At 37.8% G+C, this 25613-nt stretch overlaps 2 protein-coding genes across 3 annotated transcripts; one reads left to right on the forward strand and one right to left on the reverse strand.

Annotated features, from left to right (window-relative positions):
• The first annotated feature begins 21 nt into the window (after positions 1 to 21).
• Positions 22 to 3587, forward strand: LOC101157649 (putative nuclease HARBI1). Its single transcript, XM_004080327.5, has 2 exons — positions 22 to 858; positions 2994 to 3587. The coding sequence occupies exons 1-2, from the start codon at positions 171 to 173 to the stop codon at positions 3386 to 3388; spliced, it is 1083 nt and encodes a 360-aa protein (XP_004080375.1). The 5' UTR covers positions 22 to 170; the 3' UTR covers positions 3389 to 3587.
• LOC101159389 (protein tyrosine phosphatase receptor type H) lies at positions 2906 to 17029 on the reverse strand. Of its 2 annotated transcripts, none has more exons than XM_020712352.3 (20): positions 16668 to 17029; positions 15466 to 15601; positions 14737 to 14988; positions 14201 to 14458; positions 13731 to 13985; positions 13061 to 13318; positions 12521 to 12775; positions 12133 to 12372; positions 11813 to 12055; positions 10761 to 11015; positions 10593 to 10686; positions 10469 to 10516; positions 10312 to 10393; positions 10086 to 10176; positions 9925 to 10001; positions 7260 to 7394; positions 6274 to 6396; positions 5983 to 6143; positions 4857 to 4992; positions 2906 to 3908 (listed from the first exon to the last, which is right to left on the reverse strand). In XM_020712352.3, exons 1-20 carry the CDS (start codon positions 16728 to 16730, stop codon positions 3756 to 3758), a joined length of 3315 nt encoding a protein of 1104 aa, XP_020568011.1. In that variant the 5' UTR covers positions 16731 to 17029; the 3' UTR covers positions 2906 to 3755. The 2 variants fall into 2 exon arrangements, with proteins under 2 accessions (XP_020568011.1, XP_011486381.1); XM_011488079.4 differs by having other exon boundaries at positions 10469 to 10519.
• Positions 17030 to 25613: the final 8584 nt, after the last annotated feature.

The raw sequence follows: 25613 nt of genomic DNA on the forward strand, positions 1-25613 counted from the left end.
TTTAAATGTACAGCAGGGGGCAGTAGTGAGTTTGGTGCTGCGTTTTGTTAACTTTATTGATAGACGAAGAAAAGCAATAACAGGGTGCTGCTCCTCTTCCAAGTATTCCACATTTTTGTTGTTTAGTTTTGTGCTTATTGTCTTCAAATACACGTTCCAAACAAACAAAAATGACGTTTGCTGTTCCGGTGTGGCTGGCGGTGCACGAGCTTCTCCTGGAAGAAGAAGCGGCGGAGAAGGAGAACTCGACCTGTTTTGACGAATTCAACGACGCCGCTTTGTTCGAATACTTCCACCTCACGCGGCCCTGCATCGCTTTCATCGTCGACGCCGTTCGAATCCGCATGAAAACGGTCTCCTGCAAGAAACCCTCGCCTCCGGTGGACGCGTTCGTCATGGTGGCTCTTAACTACTTCGCGCATGGCGCGTTCAGCCCGCTCGTGGTGCAGAAAGTGGGCTCGTGCCTGCACGCCAGCCTCACGAGCGTCGCCAGCTCAGCATCGGGGGTCATCGCGGGGATGTCGGACGTGTTCATCTCTTTCCCTCTCACCGCGGAAGCCAGGATTCAAAACGCCGCCGTCATTAAAGAGTTCTGCAAAATCCCCAACGTCCTGGGAGCCATGGCTCCTGCCCAGTTTAAGATCAGGGCTTCTCCGTATGAGAAGGAGTTCTTTAAGTCCTTCATCAACGCGCAGGGCTTCACGTCGGTGGTGAGCCAGTTCATATGCGATTCCCAGGGCAACATCCTGAGTGTGGAGAAATGCTGCGTAGGGAGCACTTCGGAGCAGGAACTCTGGGAGTCCTCATTCAAAGGCAGGGAGGTGGAGGAGGATCTGCACGGACCGTACTGGTTAATCGGTAAGACAATATGAGGAAGCACTTCTTTAAAGTCTGAATCACAGCTGATGCCCCCTAAAGAGATTCCAGCAAATATACACATCCCAAAACAAACTGTTTATTGAACTCTCTCTCTAATAATACCTCAATTATGCACCAAGTGCTCCTCTAAAGAATAAAAATGTCTAAAAGGAAAATCTTTAAAAAAGCAATAGTTTGTATTCAAACAGTGGAAAGATGGAGCTCAGTAACAGGATGTAAACCGTTGGATCGTTTGACCTTCAAAAACCTCAGCGATGTCCACATGAAGGATGGATCCTCTCCCAGGACGAACAGGCGACGCACCTGAACTAACTCTACAGCTTCATGTTTGAATAGTCCAGTGGATGGGCTCCATCCAGGTGGAGTTGGGGGACGGCTTGGGGCACGAGACGAGCCAACAATACAACCATAGCTGTCTCAATGGGCTTCATTGTACGATAAAAATAAAATCATAAAGAACATGAAGTCATAGAATTCAATAGGTTATAGCTGAACTAAACCAAACAGACTGGGCTAGATTCAACTATAGAGGAGAAATTGTGTATTCTCATAAATCGCTTTTCTACCTGCCTCAAAGGCCCAAAGCGCTGTACAGTCACAAACCCATTCACACACTGATGGCGGCTCCGCTGCCGAGCACTGGCACCAACCTTCCACCAGAGGCAAGGTGGTGTTCAGTGTCTTGCCCAAGGACACTTCATCACGTGGTTGAGGAAGGCGGGAATCGAACCTGCAATCTTCCGATCAGGGGTCGGCCGCCCTTCCAGCGATGAGGGCAGAACCCCAGTGCACCATACTTTCCCCAGCTTCTAACTTCTAGCAGCCTACCAACAACTAATTGATACTGTTATTAAAGTTAGTTCAAACATGTTAATAGTAAGTTGCATACACTATGGCACATATAGTGAGTGGTTATAATAATTGTAGAAAATCTATATTTTTTAGCATATCAATATTAATACAATATAATATTCATCCAAGCAGGGCGAATGGGGCCACCCTGACCTGGTTTATGAAACCATCTTCCCTCTGCAGAGAAATATGTTTAAAAGTTGTTCTGAAAATTGTAATTATTCCCCCAAACTTCATTGCAGTAGGTTAGGTAAGGGAGCAATAGGTTAAATATTCTTTAATTACTAGCTAGCCTGGCTATAAGCCTGTCCGAAGATAAGTGTTTTAAGCCCAACCATGCATGTGGAAACTGTCTCCCTCACTTACATGAGCTGGGAGTTTATTCCATAAAACAGGGGCTTGGTGGCTAAAGCCTCTAACTCCAACTGTACTTTTACAATTCTAGGAACCACAAGCAGTCCTGCTTTTTGTGACCGAAGTGTTCTGTTTGGGTGATAAGGGACTATGAGATCTTTAATATAGGATGGGGTTATACCATTTAAGGCCTTATAGGTTAGCAGGAGGATTTCAAACTTAATTCTAGATTCAATTGGGAGTCAGTGAAGTGAGACTAACACAGGAGTGATGTGATCTCTTCTGCTAGTTCCTGCAAACAATCTAGCTGCTCCTTTCTGAACAAGCTGAAGACATTTTTAATAACTTTTAGGGCATAATGGTAGCAAAGAGTTAGTCATTTTTTATTTATTTAATAAAATATTAGAGGCATTTCTTATTAGAGCTTCCTTATTTATTACTTAGAATGTATTTCTGAATAAATTGAGCATTAGATTTGAGATATTTGAGAATTAACACACATTTTCCAATTTAAGGAAATCACAAAAGTGAGATTAAAACCTCGGGTTAAAACCATTTGGAAGTAAAAGTGTTCTTCTTTTTGTCTTTCTTAATTCAAGTTAGACCAAAATATACCCATGTATTGCACATACACCAAAAAAACATACTTTTCAAGGAGATCCGTGTCTAAAGTACTAATAGAAAGAAGAAAACATGTACAGGATATGGTATTCTGTTTTTAGTTGTGAAGGGATTTGCATCACTGCTTTCTCCTTCAGTTTTTTGTTTTTTTTGCATTTGACACAAAAAACTGCCCTAATTTAACTATGAAAAAAAAGACTTTTCAGTTTATGGAATGAATATTTCTTTATTGCTGCTGTGTTTTTTTTTATGTAAATGACTAATTTTCCCTTTTTGTTTTCTTAAAGCTGGGTCAGGTTACCTCTTGGGGAAACATATTTTGACTGCTGTGGCCAAACCTGAAACCAACGAGGAAGTCCTTTTCAACGAGGCCCACGCCAAGATGCTCAGCGTCATGCAAGAAACCCTGGACCTGCTGAAACGGCGGTTCAGGTGTCTGATGCAACTCGGTTTCACAGAGGAGGGCTCTTTGAACAAAAAGTTGAACACCATCAAGGCGTGCAGCGTGCTGCACAACATAGCGTTGAAGTTCTCCGTCCCTCCTCCGGCTAGAGCAGGAAAAGCAGAGTCTCTCTACTCAGGAAAGCAGTTGACAGCAGAAACCAGCTCTGATGCTTTGATGGCCCGAAAGGAACTCATCAACAAGAATTTTTCAGAACCCAGAAGTCAAGATTTCCTCTGACAGCAACAACCAATCAGAATTCATGAATCTGTTCAGCAAAAAGAACTACGGTGGCTCTGGAAAGACAACTCAGTTCAAGTTTTATAGTTTCTTCAATACATTTGTTAAACTAGATATTTTGTAAACGCAAAATATTTAATTTACTGTACAATATACTATATTTTATTGTAGTTTATATTAATTAAACATTTTCTTTTCACCTTGAGTCTAATTGTTTCTTGATAATAAAATTATACACTTGGCAAATAAAACAAAGTCTCTAAACAGATGCAGTAAATTAATAACAACAGAAAATATGTAATATTTGGTACATGTTTGCTAGTTATAGTTTGCTTAAGTGCATTCAAGTCTGAGTGCAGGTTAGACACTAGTTTGGGTGTTTGCCCTGCGCTAGAGAAAGCTCTCGCAGGGCAGTGGCGTTGACGTAGACCGCTCCCACGTTTTCGTAAAAGTTGTCATCCAGGTTAGTGTTGGGCGTCAGACTGTCCATGATGCACTGGTGCAGGAAAACGTACTGCGACTGAAAAAAGAAACCAACACGAGCGGATCATGGGGACTGCAGAAGTCTGTGCTGTGGTTGGTAGGATTTAGGTCAGCGGTCTGCAATCTTCAACACTGCAACTACAATCTCTTACTTCACGCTTTAGAAAAATAAGACTGATTTGAATTTACGTCGTAACTATTATGATAAAAATGAATAAACAATTTTTTTTTGGCACCACTAAAACACAATTATCAAGAGATAATTTCTTTATTTCAAAATATGAAATAGTTTATAACTTTTGACATGACTTCTTTTCAAAATAAAAGACTGTCTAAGTTGCATTGGATCATAATAATTCCGCAAGTGTGTAGTAAGTAGTAAACTGTCAGCAGTGCTAAAAAAAAAGGTTATTTCATAATTTGTGGTGCATTTCTGTCAAAACTAACTTGCAAAAGTAATTTGAAGCTATTTAAGTGACTAATTCCGTATTTTTTGAACGATAAGGTAAAATTGAATTTGTTCAAAAGTAGACAAATCTATCTTATAATGCGGTGCATCTAAAGCACGTATTCTGGTTGTGCTTACTGACCTCCAATTGATTTTCTGTAGTAAACGGCAACCATAAATCTGTCCAAAAAATTATTTGACTTTGTTAAACTATTGGGTACTGCAGTCAGGAGCCATGACGAGTGACATCCTGTTTATTTGACTGTTTGTGAATGAGTTGGATAAAGTTCGAGTTAGTTTGCTTTACTGTTTTCACTTTGCTGTTAACTAACTTTTTACTTTAGAGTAACTTTTTAATATGAAGAACTTTATTTTTTTTAGCTTTAGAGCCACAATGAAGGGATTAAAAAGCTACGTGTGGCTTTGGAGCCACAGATTGCAGACCCCTGATTTAGGTAAAAAAGCATGCATTTTGCAGAGATGATCCACACATCCAAAAGAAGAGCTTGAAGATGGAAAATGTTATAGTTTTTTCACCTCTGTTTGCACCATGTACGGTCGGTTCAGCCTCATCTTCCTCACAAAGTATTTGATATCAACTGCTTGTTCTTTGCCAAGCTGCTGGAGCAGCACATCGAGGGCAATGAGAGTACCTGTCCTCCCCACTCCAGCACTAAGAGAAAAAAAAGCAAAAAAATATTTAAACTATCCTGAAAAAAAAAAGGTTTTATCACCCAATGACCACAAGCCCCACAGTTCTATAGAAGTAACAGCTACTTCCTCTAGCAGTTCAAGTCTGAAAATATCACTGACCCAGTTTTGTGTGGAACTTTAAAAACTTCTCACCTTTTTATTACCTCTTAAGTTTTAAATTCTTAGTCTGCATTCACGATCTTGATGAAAAAAGAAGTCAGAATACCCTTTTAACTCTGCTACTAATGGTGTTTGATCCAGCAGATGAAATACCATTTCATCCTTTTTAAGTTTGAAAAAGGAAATTTGTAGTGCTTTATAAGTTAAAGCTTCAGATGTCCTGCTTCTAAAAATCCTCTCACTTTCAATATTTTATCTGACTGAATCCTGCCACACTTGTGTCATTAAAGCTTTCACAGAAATTCATTGAAAAACAATGCACAATTGCAATATTACACTTTTAAATATAGCTTTAAATTCCTATCCAAGCTTTCTTTTAGTCAGAGATGACCCATAAAATGCTGCTACTTCAGGCTCTGCAAAGGTCTGAGGTACTCTGGTTGCACTGATACTGAGAGCCCGTGTCTAAAGGAAGAGGAAGTATGTTTAAAAAAAACGTTTCTTTTTTTACTCTTTTTAAAAAAAAAAAAAATTCCTCTGATGGGCTGGGCACCAGAGTGTTGGCAGAGAACTGTGTAGCATCTTGTCCTGCTGTGTCACATTGTTCTTCAGCCAAATGCAGACTCAAAAACAACTACTTAACGTGTCTGATACATCCCAAGTCGGTTGAAGAAATTTGCAAAGCACTGTCCATCTGTTCCTGCATACCTTATGGTAATCCCGCACATTAAGTGGGTAATTTTGGACCAGGGTTAAAAAAAAAAAAGTCTAAAAATGTGAGTCACAATCTAGTTCTTTTGATACCACATCTCTCTGGAGTCCATATTGAGTGCAAGCTGTTGTTCTCTACCTGCAGTGAACGACAGTCGGTGCGTTGCTGCTTTCACTGTCTATATGCTGTCTCATTAGTCCTCGGAACTGGATCAGGACAACCGTGTTCTCAGGAACTCCATGATCAGGCCAAGCAGTGAAGTGGAAATGTTTCACTGTGCGTTCCTCTGAAGTCTTCATCTGTGGACAAAGATTGTACGCACACATTCGATCATCATCACTAAAAGTTTAAAGTGCAGTTTTCACACTTATGTTTCCTAAAGTTTACACATATACATGTGAGATAACATGTTTTTAACATTTTTATTACATGTTTCACAGTGAAGTCCCTCAGCGTCCAGCTGGTGTCCCTCTTCTCAGATGTGACAGTGACTGAAATCTCTCCGTAAATGCCTGGGTTGCCGTTTTCAGGCCAGTATCGCTCACACTTGGTCTAAAAAAAAATATAAATACATTTTTTAAATCTGCATTTGTTCTTGTCTAAGCAAAGAGAAAACATTTTTACATTTGCTGACAAAATACCCTTAAGCAGAGGTCTGTAACCTGAGGCTGTGGAGCCACATTGGGCTCTTTTATCCCTCCGTTGTGGCTCTTTGGCTTTGAATAATTAATACATTTGTAGTTTTGGTTAATTTGTTAATTCATTTTTGTTATTTTCATGTCAGGCAATCGAGCAAAATTATGGTAAAAAGTGTAATGTTGTCAAAGTGGTTTATCATTTATTAGAATAAGCTTAAATGTATATGTTCTCATGGAAAAAAAGAAGTCTCTATGTTCAGAGGCAATGTTCTTAAAGTATGTACAGATTTAAAAAAATAATTCTAAACAAGCATTGCTATGGTTATGTTAAATAGTAAAAGGAGAAAAACACCCAAGGCAAATCAAAATCACAATGGTGGAAAACTTGGTTTTTCTAGAATCTTTTCTAATTGAAGTAAATCTGTTGCAGCAGGAGGATCTTATTTTAAACATGATGTATTTTATTTTGAAAGGAACTGCTGTCAAATTAAAAAGATGTTATACTTGTTATATAGAGAAATATAGCACTAAAGTTATTGTAAACATTTAAAAAGTAAATGTTATAATTAATGGCCACAAAAACTGCAATAAAGTGTCATTTGTAGACAGTGAAGTGGGACTTTGTGGCCGTCAATAAGAAACTGGACTCTTTTAGCATGAAGGTTGCAGACCCTTGCCCTAAAGAAATTAAAGAATTCAAGTTTCAAAATTCAGTTTTAATGTGATTCTTCACTAACACATCTTTTACTGAATGTTTCATATTTTTTAAAAGCTTACCCTTCCTCCTTCCACACAGTTGGTAACCATGGCAATGCGTTTTACTTGCTGCTCCCATATCATTCTCCAAAAGTCCTTTACTGTGCCAGGCAGGGGGCCTTGTGTGGCAATATACTCTCTGTTGGTGGTGTAGCCCTGAAAGGTCATGAACAGTTTAATTTGTATAAAAATTAATAAAAATCTTTTGTGCAGCCCAAAAAGCTTAACTTAAAAGACATTTCATGTGGCCATGAGACAGAAAATTCCAGTCAAAACTGAAAAAGTAATGGTTTCATCCCAAATGTACCTCAAACATTAAAACTAAGCTTTAAAAAGCTACAAAAAAAGCATAAAAAGTCAAACGTATCGCTTAAATTATGTATACAGATGAAAAGCTTCATAGTGATTCATTTTGACAAAATCCCCCCAAAGCTTAATTAAGAAACACTATTGATGTTGCTTATATGACACAAGGAAAACAGGATCAAGGATTTAACAATCAGCTTTGTGACATTTAAAAGTCAACTTTATGGCTTTTTTGATTATTTAAAATTTGGTATATGACTCCAGAGGAATGTTAGTTCAATCCTCTAAGGGAAATGTTGCTTCTAATGTATTTTTAAAGTCCAAACTTGAGCTCCCTCTGCACATTTTTGATGAAGTCCCAACGCCAAGAAACTCTCCAAAACCTTCATTTTTATTGAGGTTAAATGTTCATGATTGAAATAGAAGCATGTTTTAAGTTGGGATGGTTTTCTGAACACAGGAAAGAATTAAGCAAAAGTTTCCGATTTTTTAAAAACATATCTTAAAGCGTAAATACTCTTTTTATGATCTAGCACTGCACTGAATCTCAAGAAAGTTAAAAGACTCTTGTTTCTATGTATTTTCTGTCTTGCAAGAAAAATTATCTTGATAATTTTAATAATCAAGAAAGTTTTTCAACTTTTAACTTTTTTTTCCTTTTATAAAGATATTCTTTTACATTTTAGACATTTTTGGCTTATTTCTTTAGGGCGTCTGTTTTTGTAGTTAGTGCACTTCATCAAGATTCTATTTTTTTGGTTAAAAGGATTAAGCAAATCCCTAGTCTAACAAAACAAAATTAAACATTTTCCAAATACAAAGAAAACTTGTCACCCTATAACAAACTTTAAAGCTTGATCGTTTTGCTTTAAAATGCCCATAAACTCAAATTCTGATGAGAAGATGTTTGAAGTTAGAAGCCACCTTAACACTGACCCCCACAGCCCCCCGGCCCAGGACCAAAGGGAAACGGAGAGCACAGAGGTCAGGGTCCCAGCTGTCCAAGGGACCTGCCGCTCCCCCCAGGTGTCCCAGGCCCAGACCCAAGCCCCGACCAGCTGAGACACACACCAGCGCCCAGATGAGAGACACGCCACCTAGCGGTCCTGAGCCCCCCGCCCCCACTCCCCAGAAGCAAGCCAGGGCCACCCACGACCAGCCCACACTGCACCCCTGGCAGCCTGTCCATCAGTCCCACCAAGACAACCGGGGGAAGAGACCCGGTCCAGCCACCCGGGGGGTAGAGCGGATACCAATGACCGACGAGGGACCCCCAACAGGGCCTAGGGACAGCGTGAAGAAGACAGCAAGAAGACAGGGCCCCAGCTGCTGTTAGCAAAGATGGAACATTTTTAGGGTAGCCCTGATTCAAGGAACCCCACCCACACCCAAAGAACACGGGGCCCCTGGCTCGGATGTTATAGACTCCCCCACCGCATAGAAAGTGAGCCGCCAGATCTGGAGTACATGATCCTCCCCTGACACCCCAGTCGCACCAGCACCAGCCACCGGCCCATCCAACCCAGGTCGTGGCGGTAGACAGGGTCCAGCGTAACCACCATCCTGCTAGTGAGTGCGCGTGTGTTCATGTGCTAACGGGGTGCAGTTCAAATTGGTGGAGTGGGGGCAAAACGAACGCCTCTGTCCTTCAACAGCGGCATCCGAACACCGATCTGCTGCATCAGTTAAACATCACAGGACCGATAGGTATAATGTCAGAAACATTCTCACAAAGAAAATAAATCACAAAAAAACAACTTTTGGACATTTTGCACCATAAAGACCAACTCTGATCATCCTTTGATCTAATTTCCTAGCATTCCAAGTGGTCTTATAATTATTTTTATCCCATTTTTAGCCAAAATCCCCAGCAAAGAGGTCATTTTCTAGGGCATTGTTTCTGCAGAGGGGCAGGAGTTCTTAGAAATTCATCTCTGAGTTGTGGGCCGGACCTTGGCATCTGGCAACCCCGCTGAGAGATCTCTGTTTAAGCAGAGCAGGGAGCTTCTGACCTGCACAGAGTATTTTCTACATCACAAACAAGCTCATTTTCAAGGTTTTTTTCACCTGCTACTGATTTATAATTTAAATATTGACAAATGCTAGTTTAAGCTTAATTTTCTTTATTTGTGTCCTCCATCACCAGAAAAATTCCACAAGAACATGTTAAATGGTTTTTATGGGAGTGTGTCTGTAACTCAATCTCTTATAGACGGATTATATTTTAAAGCTTTAATTTAAATACGACACAAAAGTCTTTAAAAACTAGTTGATCCTTTGAATTATTTAAAAATAAAAAATAAAATAGCATTTCAATCAAGTTTTCCAAAATATTCATTGGGAGTTGAAATAATAAAGGAAAACGGTCTTCAGTACTTACAGGCATGTAGCTGGCGTTAATGTAGTCTAGAGTCTCACTAGGGCCAGAGGTGCTTAATTTAACCCGACACCAGTCGTCTAATGAGAGAAAACAGACTGAGTCAGAGAAAAGTTAAGACCACTTTGGGCAAGTTTTTCCAATTCTTAGGAGGGTACACTTACATGGAAGCACGTTGGTGAAGCGGTTTTTTACTTTGTTGTCAGGCAGGAGAGCTGCCCTGCGTGCCTGGTCTGTTCCAACAGCAGAAAGGTCCTAAGTGGGAGTCGTATGGTATTAGATTTTTTTTACAGAACATTAAAAACCATGTAACGTTTCGTTGATTTTGATACGTTTTCACTGTCTGTTGACTCTGAGGAGGAAGAGAGGAAGCAAAACAGTTCAGCGTACCTCATATTCTTGACTAAGTCCCCGGTTTTCATCCAAACTTAACTGATGAAAGTGGTCTGGGAAATTAGCCGCAGAAATTTTCCTGACAAAAGGGATTGAGATCAGATTATAAGGAAAAGAAAATCAAGGAAAAGACTATTTCAAAAATTCTACATACTTTCCCTTTGCACTGTGTTGCTTGGATCCACCAATAAAAGGCTTTTTTCTGCTGTGGAATAGGAATCTTTAAGTTAGTTTGACATCAAATGGAGCTAAAGACGTGTCTTTGTGACAGCACAAACCTGAGGATATCTGGTTTTTTGATATAAATGAAAGCAGCCAGACCCACCAGCAAAAGCAAACACAGCACACCGAACACTGACCCTCCGATAACTCCTGAAAACGCAGAAAAAGTTTAGAAATGACTTTCAAACTCTAAATAAGTTACTTCGGCTTTAAGCAAGTCCAACCTGCTGGATCAGTGGAGCAATAGAATTCCACCTCTGCAGATTTTTCCTTCCCAGACACGGAAGCTAAAGATCCTTTATATGTTTTAGCTGGTTGAAGTTGATCTATTTGGAGTTCTGTCTTATCTCTAGGTACATCGTTCACTTTCCCATTGATGTTAATCTCCACAGAGGTCCACACGCCTTTTACTGTTTCCCAGGAAACTTTGACAGAATAACCACCCCTGTGTTTGCACTGAGGATTTAGAGTTGGAGGAACTGCAAGACAATAAGAACATTAATTCAAAATTTGGAAATTAAAATAATGTCTTTATTGAAAGAAAATCAAACTCTTTTGTACACAATTGATTTGTAATTTCAAAATATTGAAAATAAAAACGTATGCATTCACTAAACATATTATCTTAACAATAAGTTTCACAACAAAAACTGAATGAGTTTATGGAAAGTAATAATTTCAAAATAACATTTTAGGTTTAGAACATTTGGTATATTTTTAACATTTTTATGTTAAAAAAAAGGAGGCCTGATGGTTTTTTTCAGCAAAATATATATCGATTTTTTGTAACACTTTTCTCTCTTACGGGCATGTGTTTTGGTGATCAAAACCACAATGGTTTCTAGTTCTGAATAAGATAACCATTTGTGTTACATTCCTGTTGACATGATTTAAATTTAGAAGTTTACAGTGAGCATTTAAGAGTAAATGTGTGATATTTCATATGAAGTCAGACTTTTCTTTATTTTATATCTGGTTTTTAAATAAGAAATCCACAGTAATTACAGTAAAAAATGTATTTCTGAAGAAATGCAAATGATTCCACTGCAAAATAAATTTCATTTTTATTTAATATTACTATAAGGTTTTAACCTCGCACATTTTCACCTCATCAAATGTGGCGGCCCTTTTTGCAAAACCTTTGGACCCCCCTGCTCCACTAAGATACCTGAATCACTTAGATATCATCTGTTACCCTGCCGTGTATAAATGGTTATGTCAGGGTTTTGCTATCTGTATTATGGGTGCATTTAATTATTGTAAAAACCAAACTTACTCAGTGTTAGACTGTGGCTGCATTGCAACAGATGTTCGGAAGCTATTTCATAAAAAAGTGAGACGTTATAGGTTGCTCCGGGGTGGAGCTGAGTGAAGAATATGTTGCTGCCAGTAAGGTTGGTGTTGGCTGATCCTTCGGTTTGTTCTTTTGGAACGGCAGTCGCACTGGAGAACAAGCCTTCAACTCTTCCTGTTATTGTGGAGTTTGTAACCTGCCAGTTTGCAGCGGCGCAATTTATTTCTGCAATGAATGAAAATTATCAAAATTACAGATTCCATGTTGGAATGGGGAATCAGGAAGGAGACTATTGCACTTACTTGTAACTGTGACCACGTCAAAGGCAGCACTGCTGAATCCAGAGAACTGTGAGATCACGCTCACAACATATTTTGTTCCAGGGAGGAGTTTTGGAAGATCTGCTGAGGTAGAGCCCGCCGGCACATCACTGCCGTTAAGCAGTACTTTGTAGACCCAGTTTATATTTGCACTCTGCCATTCGAGCCTGATGCTGTTCTCAGTGCGTTCAGTCACCTTGACTGAAACCACTCTTGAAGGAACTGAAAAGAGGAAGACAAACACTTCAAGGAGAGCAGCTTAAACTTTTGAATTTACCATTTTGCCCTGTTTTTAAGTTTTTAAGTGGTTTTTACACACAAGGATTTAATATCTGCATCTTTGAACCAAACCAGAGAAAAGATGCTTTACCAGTGACAGCTGTGATGTCGTTTCCACTGCTTCTGGCATATTCAAACACAGTAAATAGACTGAATTTATTTTCAGTCCCAGAATTTAGATTCGTGACAACATATGTTATCAATTCTGTTGATTTTGTGATGTTAGTCTCCTCTTTCCCATTTATCCTCAGTGTGTAGTCAGAGATGTCCTTCACCCTTTTCCACTGCAGAGTTATGCTGGTCTCGTTTTGCGTTAGATTCATGAAGTTTTCAGCATTAGCAGGAGCTAAAACAACAAACAAAGGATAATCTCATCACAAGGTTAAACGGAAATTAATAAAATATACTTGCATTTTAAGGAGGCAAAAAAAATTTCATCAGATTTAGAACTTTTCTTTATCGCCCCCTGACATAAAAGTTCACCCCCTTTCTGCAAGTGAGACAAACAATAAGGCATCTGTATACATGTGTGTAAAATAAACTAAATCCAAAGCAGTGAGGTTGTGAATTGATAAGTTGTTCATTTTTCAAGTCAGAATTCTTGTCTTTTATCAGAGAAAGGATGCCATACCAGTGACAGCTGTGATGTCCTTTCCACTGCTTCTGGCATAGTCAAACACAGTAAAGAGACGGAACTCATTTCTAGTCCCAGAAGTCAGATTTGGGACGACATGTTTTATGGTTCCTCTTGATGATCCTGTGATGTTCTCCTCCTCTTTCCCATTTATCAAAAGTGTATAGATGGAGATGTTCGCCACCGGGTCCCACGACAGAGTTATGCTGGTCTCGTTTTGATCAAAAAATGTGAAGTTTTCAACATTACGGGGAGCTGAAATATGAAAATATGAGAATTTTTAAAACATGGTAGAAATAGTGAAAACAAAATGAATTGGGGAAAATTTCCTCTGCAAGGAAAGCAAAGTTTTCAGCATTAGCGGGAGCTGAAAGACTAAATTGCGCAGACAGAGAAACTTTTCTCAACATTTATAAATTAGAAGGAAAGCATGAACAAAATGTAACGTTTCATTTCTTATTGACAAAAGTTTTGTTTGTTTTTTCAATTTTCAATTACATTTCCTGTCAAAAAACAAAAAATTGTTTTAAACCAGAAAAACATTTTATTTTACGTTCCTGTTTCTTTCTTTTTTTCTTTTTTTTTTGCGGTTTGTGAAGAACAAAATAGTTTCCAGATGCAGTGAAAGTCAGAATTCTTGTCTTTTATCAGAAAAAGGATGCTTTACCAGTGACAGCTTTGATGTTGATTCCACTGCTTCTGGCATATTCAAACACAGTGAAGAGAATAAACTCATTTCTAGTCCCAGAATTTAGATTCCCGACGACATGTGTTATAAATTCTGTTGATTCTGTGATGTTCTCCTCCTCTTTCCCATTTATCAAAAGTGTATAGTTGGAGATGTCCTTCACCCTTTTCCACTGCAGAGTTATGCTGGTCTCGTTTTGATCAATATGCGTAAAGTTATCAGCATTAGATGGAGCTGAAAGACAAAATTGCACAGAAAGAGAAACTTTTCTTAACGTTTAAAATATAAGGATAACTATACACTGAACAGAAAAATACCATTTAATTTTTTTTTCATTTTTCAATCACATTTTCTGTCATAAAAACAGAATTATTTCTAACAAGTTTCTTTTTTTTAGGGTTTGGGAGAGAAAAAATAGTTTCCAGATGCAGTTAAAGCCAGAATCCTACCAGTGACAGCTGTGATGTCGTTTCCACTGCTTCTGGCATATTCAAACACAGTAAAGAGACTGAACTCAAATCTAGTCCCAGAAGTCAGATTTGGGACGACATGTTTTATGGTTCCTCTTGATGATTCTGTGATGTTCTCCTCCTCTTTCCCATTTATCCAAAGTGTATAGATGGAGATGTTCTCCACCGAGTCCCACGTCAGAGTAATGCTGGTCTCGTTTTGATCAAAAAATGTGAAGTTTTCAACATTACGGGGAGCTGAAATACGAAAATATGAGAATTTTTAAAACATGGTAGAAATAGTGAAAACAAAATGAATTGGGGAAAATTTCCTCTGCAAGTTCCAGCGAATAATAAAAAAAAAAAATCTTGATTTTGCTCCTTCCGGCTAAAGATAGAAAGCAGTCAGGACTTTTAGGTCATCTAAAAAAAACATGTTTTTGCAAAAAGTATGTAAGTGAAAACATGAAATATCAAAATGAAGTGAATCAGTTAGGTTTGGGATGTTGCTAACCTTTGATCAAACAGAATCTCACCTGTTACTGCAGTGATGCTCGTTCCTTCACTCATCTCTTCACCCCGCATCGAAAAGAGTGTGATGTTGTATCTACTTCCACTAGTCAGATCATCGATTGTAGAGGAAATAGTGGCGTCAGTTGAAGTAACCTCTTTTGAACCTTTTTCATAAGTAAGCTTGTAATTGCTAATGTCTTTAACTTTGTTCCACTGGAGGGTTATGCTCGTCTCATTCTGTCCAGTTGCCTTAAAGCCATCAGGATTTATAGGTTCTAAAGATTTTCAAAAAGACAAGACAAAAAATAATATCCATTTTTTTAACATGGAAGGAGGTAAAAATATTTCAAATTATATTAGTAATACTTTTTTTTAAATTCAAAACAGTACAATTAGACCATCCAGAATAAGATCATAGTAATAGGGGGCTATAAATTCCATTCAATTCCTAATCATAAAACATATTTTAAATGGGATTAAATGTTTTATTTTTTTAGTTATTATTATTTATTAATATTATTATTTAATTGTCTTCCTCATTTTTAATAGTTTTACTTTTCTGCTGCTGCTGCTATAAAGTGGAATCAGATTAACTTTACCATAAATCTTTTCTTTCACATTTACATCAAAAACTATACCAAAAAAGGTGGAAGGTTTTATTCGAAATAAGAATTTTGGGTTGTCTAATGCAAATGATAACTGAAATTCACATACATTGCAACGACAAAAAAAACACTAAACATCTCCCTTACTTGGTTTAGGTGTTGTCACTAAAGGCGTTGTAGTTTGGGAGTTTGTGCTTGAAGCTCTTACAGACGGCCCTACGTCCTTCATCATCGGTTTTGTTACAGTGTTTATCTGCGATGTTGTGGTGCAGTCAGTGAAAACCTAAACACAGAAGAAAAGTCAGCGGACACAGAAAAGAAAAAAGAAAATGTCCTTTCCTCTCCACATCCTACAACTGCAGCTCTAAGTTTATAAAAAGGGTGTCAAATTATCCCTGACTTGGCAAAAATGAAACTTATGGAAATTCAGATTGCTCCTCACCCAGAGTTATTTCTGCTTTTTGAATTCTATTTATGGTTTTTCAGATATATTTGAACAGAAGGAGCTGTTAAACAGGAATTACTTAAAGAAAAAGGGGACATTTAAAAAAATAAAAATTGACCCGATAAAGACTATATTTCAAAAAGCAACCATTTCATGACAATTTGAACGAAACTGTCCAGAAAAAAGTCAAATGCTGTAAAAAAAAGTGTACTTTTGGTTAAAACAGAAAAAACCGACACAACTAATTTTCTTTTTTTTATTCAAAAACAACATTGCAAAGTTTACTTTATTGACATTAATTTGACTGAGAAATGACTGGTAACAAATTGTTCAAGAAAAGAAAGTGGAGCAGCTTTGTTTTTTTCTTCTACAAATGTTTAAAAAGGTTTAAAATTCACACTTAAAAAGTCTTTTCAGATGACAAATCAAAAACCAATTTTACAATTGGTGGTTTGTCGTGCGATGACACTTAGAATTATCCGTATTCTAAAGATGGTGCTGAATGCTTTTATGCGCCTCTACTTCACCAGTCATTGAGACTGTTAGTTTCAATATGAGATTGATCAAAGAAAAGCGTTACAAATAAGAAATAAATGAGATTTGAATCAAGATTGCTTATTTCCCCTTTTATGAATATCCCACGGAGGGTGTGAGGAAAGATAAATGCAGCTCTTGTTTCACAATCTGAGAATGTCCTCAAGTTTAGCGCTGTCATTTCAGTTGCTGCCCCTCTTTAACAAAAGTGGTTTTCCCCGTCTCAACCTGAGCTTGAGGTGATCTCGCTCCAGGCCCTCATTGTGGTTGAAATTGAAAGTTTCCTCTGTTGGGGTCTTTTTTTGTTTTGTTTGTTTGTTTATTTCAGTCAAGGTGATCTGAAAGTTAAAATAAAAAAAAAAAGACTTACCCAGAGCTGACTGAAAAAGACACACAGCAACAGGCGGTCCGCCTTAAAGGATATAAGCTTCATTCTTGTCACGGATCAATATACTGTACACATGCTACTAGATTGTTCAATTATTTTGTAATCCCAAGGTGCGGTTGAGCTCTTTTTTCCTTTCTGAGATGCTGACAAAAACCAACAGAAGTGAAAAAGCCTTTCCTCAGACTATTCAGTGTTAACTTTAATTGTTTAAGTGTTGACTTTTAATTTTAAACACCCTCCTCCTCTTCTAACCTGTGATCCCGCCACATTCTGCCATGACACAAAGTAAATAACTGCTTCTCCTTTTTGGCCCTGCACTTCACCAGCACAGAAACCTTTGCTCCGCCTGCTACTTCCTTGTTAACTGTCGTACAGGGTCAGCAAAGCAAATGGGCCTGCCTCAAAGGTTTACAAGCAGGCGATTGCTTTATGTGTGCTCTGATAACCAGGTTTTAGCTTGTGAATGAGGACATTTATTGTTGGTGAATAAACCTACACTTTGCATGGACCTCTGAGAGACACACAAACTGTCCGAACTCCTCAAAACGTCCAATTTTCTGTCCTAAAAAATGTTGCAGGTTTGTTTTGTTTTTTAACAAACTTTTATTTATCTGTTTTTCAAATCAGATAAATAGTTTTTGAGGAATTAATTTCTGTTCATAGGTTTCAGGGAGATGATAAGTAATGCTTCCTTATGGCTGAAATCAACAAGGAAGTGCAAACAGAAAATGGTAAGTCAAGCCTACGTTTATGGCATCATTTACCACAAGAGCTCCATAAACATGTTGATCTCTCAACAAAAATGCTTTTTTTGTGCTTACGTTCAACACAATGAGGAAGCAACAGTCACAACTGATAACATTATCATTACATTTTAATATTGTATGAGTTGGATTAAAGTTAGCACAGCAAACGAGACCTGACTGTATGCTACTTAGGATAAAAGTCATGTGAAATTCAAAATGTAACCATTTTAAGATGCCGACAAGCCTAACTGTAAAAAATGTTGAACTGCTTTGGTCACGTTTTTGTATGGTAAAGTTATTTTTCCTGTAAAAGCTACCAAAAAACACCAACAAATGTAGAATTTAGACAATGGAAATAAAGGTGCAGAAATTTGCGCATTAAAGGATCTTTAGATGACGTGAAGTTGCCTTTATCTCGCCGTCATTTCACTTATTTTCATGTCAGGTGCTTTCAACAAATACTAACAATGTGGATATTTTGTCTTGTGAAAAAAAAAAGTTTTAGCTATAAGTGACTGGCAACTACAAGGTTATTACAGAAATGCAGGACTTGGAAAACATTCATGGACTTTTTAAGAGGTGGGATTGGCCGTTCTTTGAATTCACACATAGTTAGGTATTAACCCCTTTGTGCCTGACTTTATTTGTAATTATATAAACAAATATCCTTCCATTTTTTTTTTCCATTTAATGTGATGCTAACTTAAGTAGGTGTGAAGGGGTTCAAAGAAAAATCTAAGGATTGAACCATTGCAGACTTGGTGGTCTTGTTTCAAGTTTAGGCTGTCAGTCAATTGAATAAAAATACACATAAATAGCCATTAATAATTTAAAATTGTTATTGTAAACTTCAAGAAGGAGCTGAATAACCTTATTTTTGCATGGGAGTATTCCTATGACCACTGTTGTCTTCAAAAATCATGACTTTAATGATTACAAGTGAGCTGACACAGCAAGTAAATTTTTAATGGTTGAAGAAGAGTGAACTATGAAGTGAGTAATTCGGATTAATGTAGTTTTCAAACACAGAAGTGACAGTTTGTGAGGTTATACGGGGGGCGGATTGTAAACCAACAAAGTGACGATTCAGCAGTTTCAACTGTTTTTAGCATTGAACTATTTTAAAGTTCAAAGTTTGCTTGTAGAAGGACGCCATTATCAGAACCCACTAAAACTAATAATATGTATTGAACAAGTTGTCAGGGTGAATTTTTTGTTGGATGATAGAAAACTGTGTGATAAGAACGAGGGAATAAAGGTCACATTAGATGAAGGTGGTAGGAATGATGTCAAACAATCATCGAGGAAGTGAAATGAATTTTTCCGATACATGGAAATAAAAATGAAGGGTTATATAAAAGCAATACAGAACCAGGGAAATCAGCTAAAGCTGCATCGTTTTGGACAGTAATATATAAGGTTTTCACTGCCAGCTTAAACTCTGTTGACTAAGCAGTGGTCCAACTTTGGGAAAAAGCCATCTGGAAAAGGTGTGTGATGTAGACATAAAGGCACAATCTTGTGAAAAGGTGACTCATTCAAACCAGTGTCCAGATCTAAGAGCAGAAGGAGAGGCTATTATACTTGAAACATATTGAATGTTTGAAAAAAAAAGAAAGAAAAAAGTTTGAGTAGCAGGCTGAGTTGTTAGTTCTTTATTTAAGACTCAGCTTCATACTTTTTTCTGGTGCATTTCTTTTCAAAACTGCACTTACCCTTCAATTTCATTTGCTTTCGTTGTGCTTTCACCTTCCATTGAACTGTTCCAGAACAAACCCATTTGCATGTCTGTAACAGACTGCCAGCGTGCATAAATGTTGCCTCTACTTTTGAATTTTTTATGTCTCTTTAAATAGATCCTCAAACATAGAAGTGTGAACATCTGTATTACTGCCTTGTATTGTATCTTTCTTTATGATTAACAACCACACTAGGATGGACTTTGTCTCGTGCCTGATATGCGACAAGTCATATGTCAAAGCATGCATGGTATGTATTAATAACTGATTTTATACCTCTAATGGCCAGTGGGAAAACACATGTCCCCATGGGAACACTAGAGGGAAGAAGCAATGAGATATTTTGGCCACGGACTTCATAACAGCTTGTTGCTGCCCTCTGTCGTTCATACAGAAGACAACAATACAAAGTAAAAAAAAAAGTAATAGTTGGTTACTGGAGGTGCTACAAAACTATACGTCATTCAAAAAAGGTTAAAACGTTGCTAAAACTTTCAAGTATTTCTTCATGCTCCATCTGTTTAAAACTGCTAAAAAGGCAACAAAAAAGTAATTCCAAATAACTGCCAACTGCTATTTTGCAATAGACATGACTGCAGATAAAAGTTCACATTGAATTACCATTTTACTGCTAAATTTTAATTGCCATCTTGTAACATGGGAGACAATGGACAATAAAAAGCTTAACAGCATATTGAATACAATATTCATATATCATTACTTTTAAAGTGGCAAAACTAAACAAGTATTATCATTATTATTGTTGTTTGTTGTTGTTGTTGTTGTTGTTTTAGAAATGTGATACCCAGGGCCTGTTTCAGAAAGGAGGTTCAACCAACTCTGAGGTTAAACTTGAACTCTGAGTTCGTCAATCGAGAGATTAACAACTCTGAGTTTTCTGTTTCAGAGAAGCTGATCGGAGTTAGGTCAATCAATTCTGAGTGGACTGATTCGGAGGTAAGCGTCCGCACCGCGACCATAAGAAGCCATTATCAATGGAGCGCAGATATTACGAGTCACCATGGCAACCGTGGAAAAAAAGAGGTCTGCGTATTTTTCGCCAGCTGAACTTGACGTGCTGCTGCAGAGTTACAGTGAATATGAGCACATATTCCGGATAAAAAGCAACACCGCTGCATCTGCAAAACAGAGACAGTTAGCGTGAGAAAACATAGCTGCTCAAGTTAATGCGCAAGTTTGCATTTAAATCATTGTTATAAAATATTGGCTTAAGGTGTAAGGTGTGAATTAAAAATGGCGATATTTAGGTGTACTTTTGAAGTGTTATTCCTGGTGTAATTGCATGAAATGCTGCATAGTGTACAGAACCAATCGGGGTGGGGGGGGGGGGTGCATTTAACGTCGGTAATGTTTAGAGGACTTTTTTTATTAACCTTCCCCTCTTGCAAACGTTGGTCAGTTTAATATTAATACATGCAATTGTGTTTGTAAAAGTGAATTTTTGTCTACCCTTGTATTGATCAAGTGGTATAGGTTTATATGGGATTAAGAAAGTAAACAGTGCTAGCAAATTGTGTTTCCAAAAAGTAATTGTTACATTAATCTAATTCAATGTCCCTGATTTCATTTTCATGTAGATGCAATCCTGCAGGAATTAAAAGAACATGGCAGCAGCTAAATATAAAGTATAAAAACATAACTCAATCAGGTAAAATTTGAGCATGTCATGGATGTAGGCTTTGTTGACAATATTTGACATATGAAACATTTACATAGCAATAGATATCTAATGTTGTTTTCATTGTATACATGTAATTGATTGCAACGAAAAACGGTAACGCTCAAACAAAAACGTGTGGGGAAATGACAAAAAATCGAGTCTAGGTCTCAAAATCCTCGCACGACGTAAATGTAATTCTCTACGAATTAATGCAGCCTCCTCGTCTATTGGGTCCTCCAAAAAAGGACAAGCCATTCTTGTCACTTGTCTCTGTGTGACGGAAATGTGGGCAATGAAGGTTAAAGCAAAAAATACCGCTTCGTCTTTAAAAAGGGGAGGGGACCGGCAGAAACCTTGAGTTTAGAGAATAAAACCTGCTCCCGACCAGGTTAGGTTCACAGCGTAAGTAACCATGGACACTGACTCTGAGTATAAGTTACCTCTCTTTCAGAAACGGGTTTGACTTACTCTGCTTTCTCTGGTTTAACAAACCTCCCATTCTAAAACGGAAAACCCAGGGTTTCCCTGATTTCAGGGTTAACGCACTCAGAGTTTACACTTAACCTCCTTTCTGAAACAGGCCCCAGGAAGCATGTTAAAACTAGCCTGACTTTAAGCCTGAACTCTGGCTGAAATCCCCCTGAACTCGCTTACTCTTGGTATGTCGGTTCCAAAAGACCAGATATGAGTTGGCGTAATTACGCTCGACTTTGTAACCCTGGGTTAATGCACGTGCACGGAAGGTACATAAAAACATTCTCAATAGATCACCGATTTCCGGAGTCACCATGGAAACGCGTGGAGAACCAAAGAGAGCGCAATACTTTAGTGAGACGGAGTCTGAGATTTTAATGACGGCGTATGAAGATTATACGTCCATCAAAAAAGTAACACAGCTGCATCATCAAAAGAAAGAGTTTCTGCTTGTAGTAGAAGAACAAAGTAAACGCACAAGTTTCTGATCTTATTTCCATTTTCCTTGTGACGCATATATATATATAACTTATCCAATTTTGCCACTTTAAATGAAATAGTTTTATTGGTAAGAAATTGAGTTAAATTTATTCAACCTAATTTCTTACGTCTATAAAACTCAATAATTGTTAATACAACTCAAATTTATGTATTAATCTAACTAAATGTCATATTACTCCAATTCAATTAATATTTTATACATCTTAATTAATTATATTTCTTGATCTCTCATATGTCTAAGTATGAGCCAGCAGATATGCTCATTTTTATAACAATAAAATGGACGGGGAAAAAATGCACATTGCGGACAAGTTCATTAAAAATCATCCATCATTGTCATTATAGTACTCATTGGTAGGGGTGCTATATAAACACATCATCCTCTCCCTCCCTCTCCCTCATGGTGCAGAGACATAAGCACAGTAGGACAAAATAACTCAGCAAAACACAGTAAAACAGCTAAACAACTAAACGCATTTGGTCAAAAAGCCACACTTAAACCAAAATCCGTCCAGACAGGCAAAGGAAATGGTATCCCACAATCCCTTGCGGTGCCGATCTAACAGCAGCACCAAAGTTACACCTACTTAATTGAATTAATTTGAATGAAAGTGAAATAACTGTCTGATAACTACGTGTTATTTTTAAACTGACTTAACAAGCAAATGATTTATCTTAACTGAAGCAAATAACTAATTTAGATCAAAGTAAAAAAGTTTATTTTTCCAACATTCATATGTGGTCTTATCACCCTCTCATGGTGGAAAAAGTATTATCTGAGCTTTTTCATCCACTAAATCATCTTCAAATGGACACGCCATGCTGCTTCACCTCTCTGTAAACAAACTAACCTTCAACTAAACCTGCTCCCGACCAGGTTATGTTCAGAGCATGAGTTGCAAGGGCAACTTGACATACCCTAAAACAGGGGTCGGGAACCTTTTTTGCCGAGAGAGCCATAAACGCCACATATTTTTAAATGTAATTTCGAAAGAGCCATACATTTATGTAGTGTCCCTTTCCCACACTGAGGCATGGAGACTTAACCTCTTGTAAGGTTCTTTATTCTGGTTACTGCAGACCACAACAAACGCCGAACAATTAATTCAGCAACTCCTGAATCTCTCCCGCCGAGACGAGAGAGAGCGCTTCTCCCAACTTTATATTCCCCTGCTCCCGCTCCGGCCCTCCCATTTCCCTTATTCGGCCCATAGCTGAACCTCATTGGTCCAGATTACCTAACAACAGGCTGAGCGACAGAACTGAGAGCCAATCAGATCTCTGCTTGATGCGTTGAATGAACTCCAGGGGCCTGTTTCAGAAAGGAGGTTAAGGGATTAAGCCAGGATATCTTGGTGATCCTGGCTCAATTGATCCCCAATCCGGTTGCACTAAAGCTGGATAGGGGGCAGGAGGATATGTTATGGTATAAAATACCATGGAGATTTATTCTGTGGAGCTAGCCTGCTCCAGACCAGGCTAAATTCCAGGATCTATTTAATCTCATCCCTAATGTCAGTCAGCAGTCGCCACAAATGGAAACCAATAGTTATTTCACTGCTCACTATACATTGTTATCACATATAACTAGACCCACGGTCATTATTTAAACGTTTGTGATCATTAATATCAATCATTTTGGATAAATAATGAGTTTTAGATGATGTTGCTATCATTAGATAATTTAGTGTCCCATAGACTATAAGGCTATATATAAAATGATAGAATATTAGGGCCACAGAGGGAAAAAAAAAGACAAGTCATAATATTCTAACAGTTGTTTTAAAGGAGGACAGTTGTTAAAATGACAGATGTGGGGTATTTCGTGAAATTGTACTTCAGTATGGTTTCATAAACGAAGACATGCTGATGTGCCAGAATATGAAGTATCACATTGTCATATCAGAACTGTAAAAAGAATATGTTGCTTTTCTGCAGAAAGAACCAGCCTCATAAATTAATGACTTTATCCTTTTTTCCTTAGTGGGCCCTAGTACTCTGTCATATAAAATAATACACATTCCATTAAAATATGAAAACACAATGTGTAACATTATGTTCCTTTATTGAATAAGGATAAAACAAAGCAGGTAAACTACACTCAAAAAACGTTCACTTTTAATGAACATAAAAAAATTATGGAAATGATTTCCACATGGTTAGATAGCGTTACTTGAACAAAAATGAATCATATTGGTCCTACTTAATGTACTTAGGTTCAAACTAATAAGTTTAAGTTGATTCAATTTAAATACTGCAGTTGGACCCAACTTTAAATTAATATAGTTGCTCACTCTCAAAAAATAAAAGTTGATCCAACTTAGTTGAATCACTTTAATTGGTCACACCTCATTAAATTAATTTTATTTAACTTAAATTTGTATGACTACCCAATCAATTTAAGTTGATATATCTTGATTTTTTGCTTTAATGTTATTTATACATCTGACATTGATAATGTTTTCGAAAGATACAGCCAATAACTTTCACATCAAAGAAATGAATTACACAGCAAAGTCCCACATCAAAAGACCAGAGTTCCAATACCACGATTTCTTCATTATGCACAGTAACTTTAATACTGCACCGCACAAGGGGGTTGGTCATCATCCTCTCCCACACTCTAACTCATGGTGCAGAAAAAAAAGAACCATAACAGTTTAAATCACTAGTTAAAACAGAGTAAAACAGCTAGACAATAAAACCCATGGACAAAAACTCACACTCAGACCCCAATCTGCCCAGATAGACAAAGAAAATGGAATCCCACAATTCCTTGCGATTACTAATGTATCCAATTTAACGGTATCATGTTGGATCAACATGATTGAAATTAGTAACTTTTAAATGGATTATTTTTATGTACGATCGACATGATTCATTCACGTAAGATTTACAAACATAACATTTTCTGGTTGAAATGACAAGTTACATTTTCATAAAATTAATTGACTGGTAATTTAATTTAAAAATTTATTGAGTGTGCTTTATCACTGTGGTGGTGTTTGTTGCCTTTCTTCTTAATTATATCTTTTACCTCCTCGTATGCCTCCATGAGGATTTGTGCTTCCGACGGGGAAAGGTACGCGGCTCTAGTTGCCATGGTAAATCAGTTTATCTGTGATCTGTGGTGTGGTCTGTTTGAGTGAGCCGTGAGCGCGCACCTATCCAGGATTGGTTACACCTGGCTTGATGAATCCGTGTCTGCTCATCCTGGCTTGGTCTTTGTGCAACCGATTAAGCCTGGACGCACATGTTTGGATTCATTGAGCTCAGCTCAGTCATTTATCCCGGATGTCTTAATTCTACTTTTGTGCAACAGGCCCCTGAATTTTTAACGCGGCCCAACAGCTAAGTTAAACTCAGTCCGCGACAATATGTTTAAAACTAAATATACAAGTGAATGTGTGCATTTGATGTAATTTCAACATTTTTAAAGTACAATAAGTCTGTGGATTCTTTTGAATAACATTGTTATAGTTTTGCTGATAAATGATGAGTATTTGTCGTGGTGGTTTTGCTGATGGTCTAGTCTGGTTGATACGTGGTGAGTTTCTGCTTCATGCAGGCGTTGAGACTTTAAACGTGATCATAGGTCTGAATGTTCTGTAGATGTGAGACAGATTACTCACATGCAGACCTGTAGCCAAACATACACTCACATGCTGCAGTGTGTGACGGGCAGCGGGTTTTACGTTTTTACAATCAATGCGCGATTCACCTGCTGTCCCCACAACCCCCCCACCCTATGCTTTCTTCCTCACACATCTCGTCCCCGCAACTGCGC

Source organism: Oryzias latipes, chromosome 19, assembly GCF_053564925.1.
Source record: "Oryzias latipes strain Hd-rR chromosome 19, Olatipes_Hd-rR_3.1".
Lineage (NCBI taxonomy): Eukaryota > Metazoa > Chordata > Actinopteri > Beloniformes > Adrianichthyidae > Oryzias > Oryzias latipes.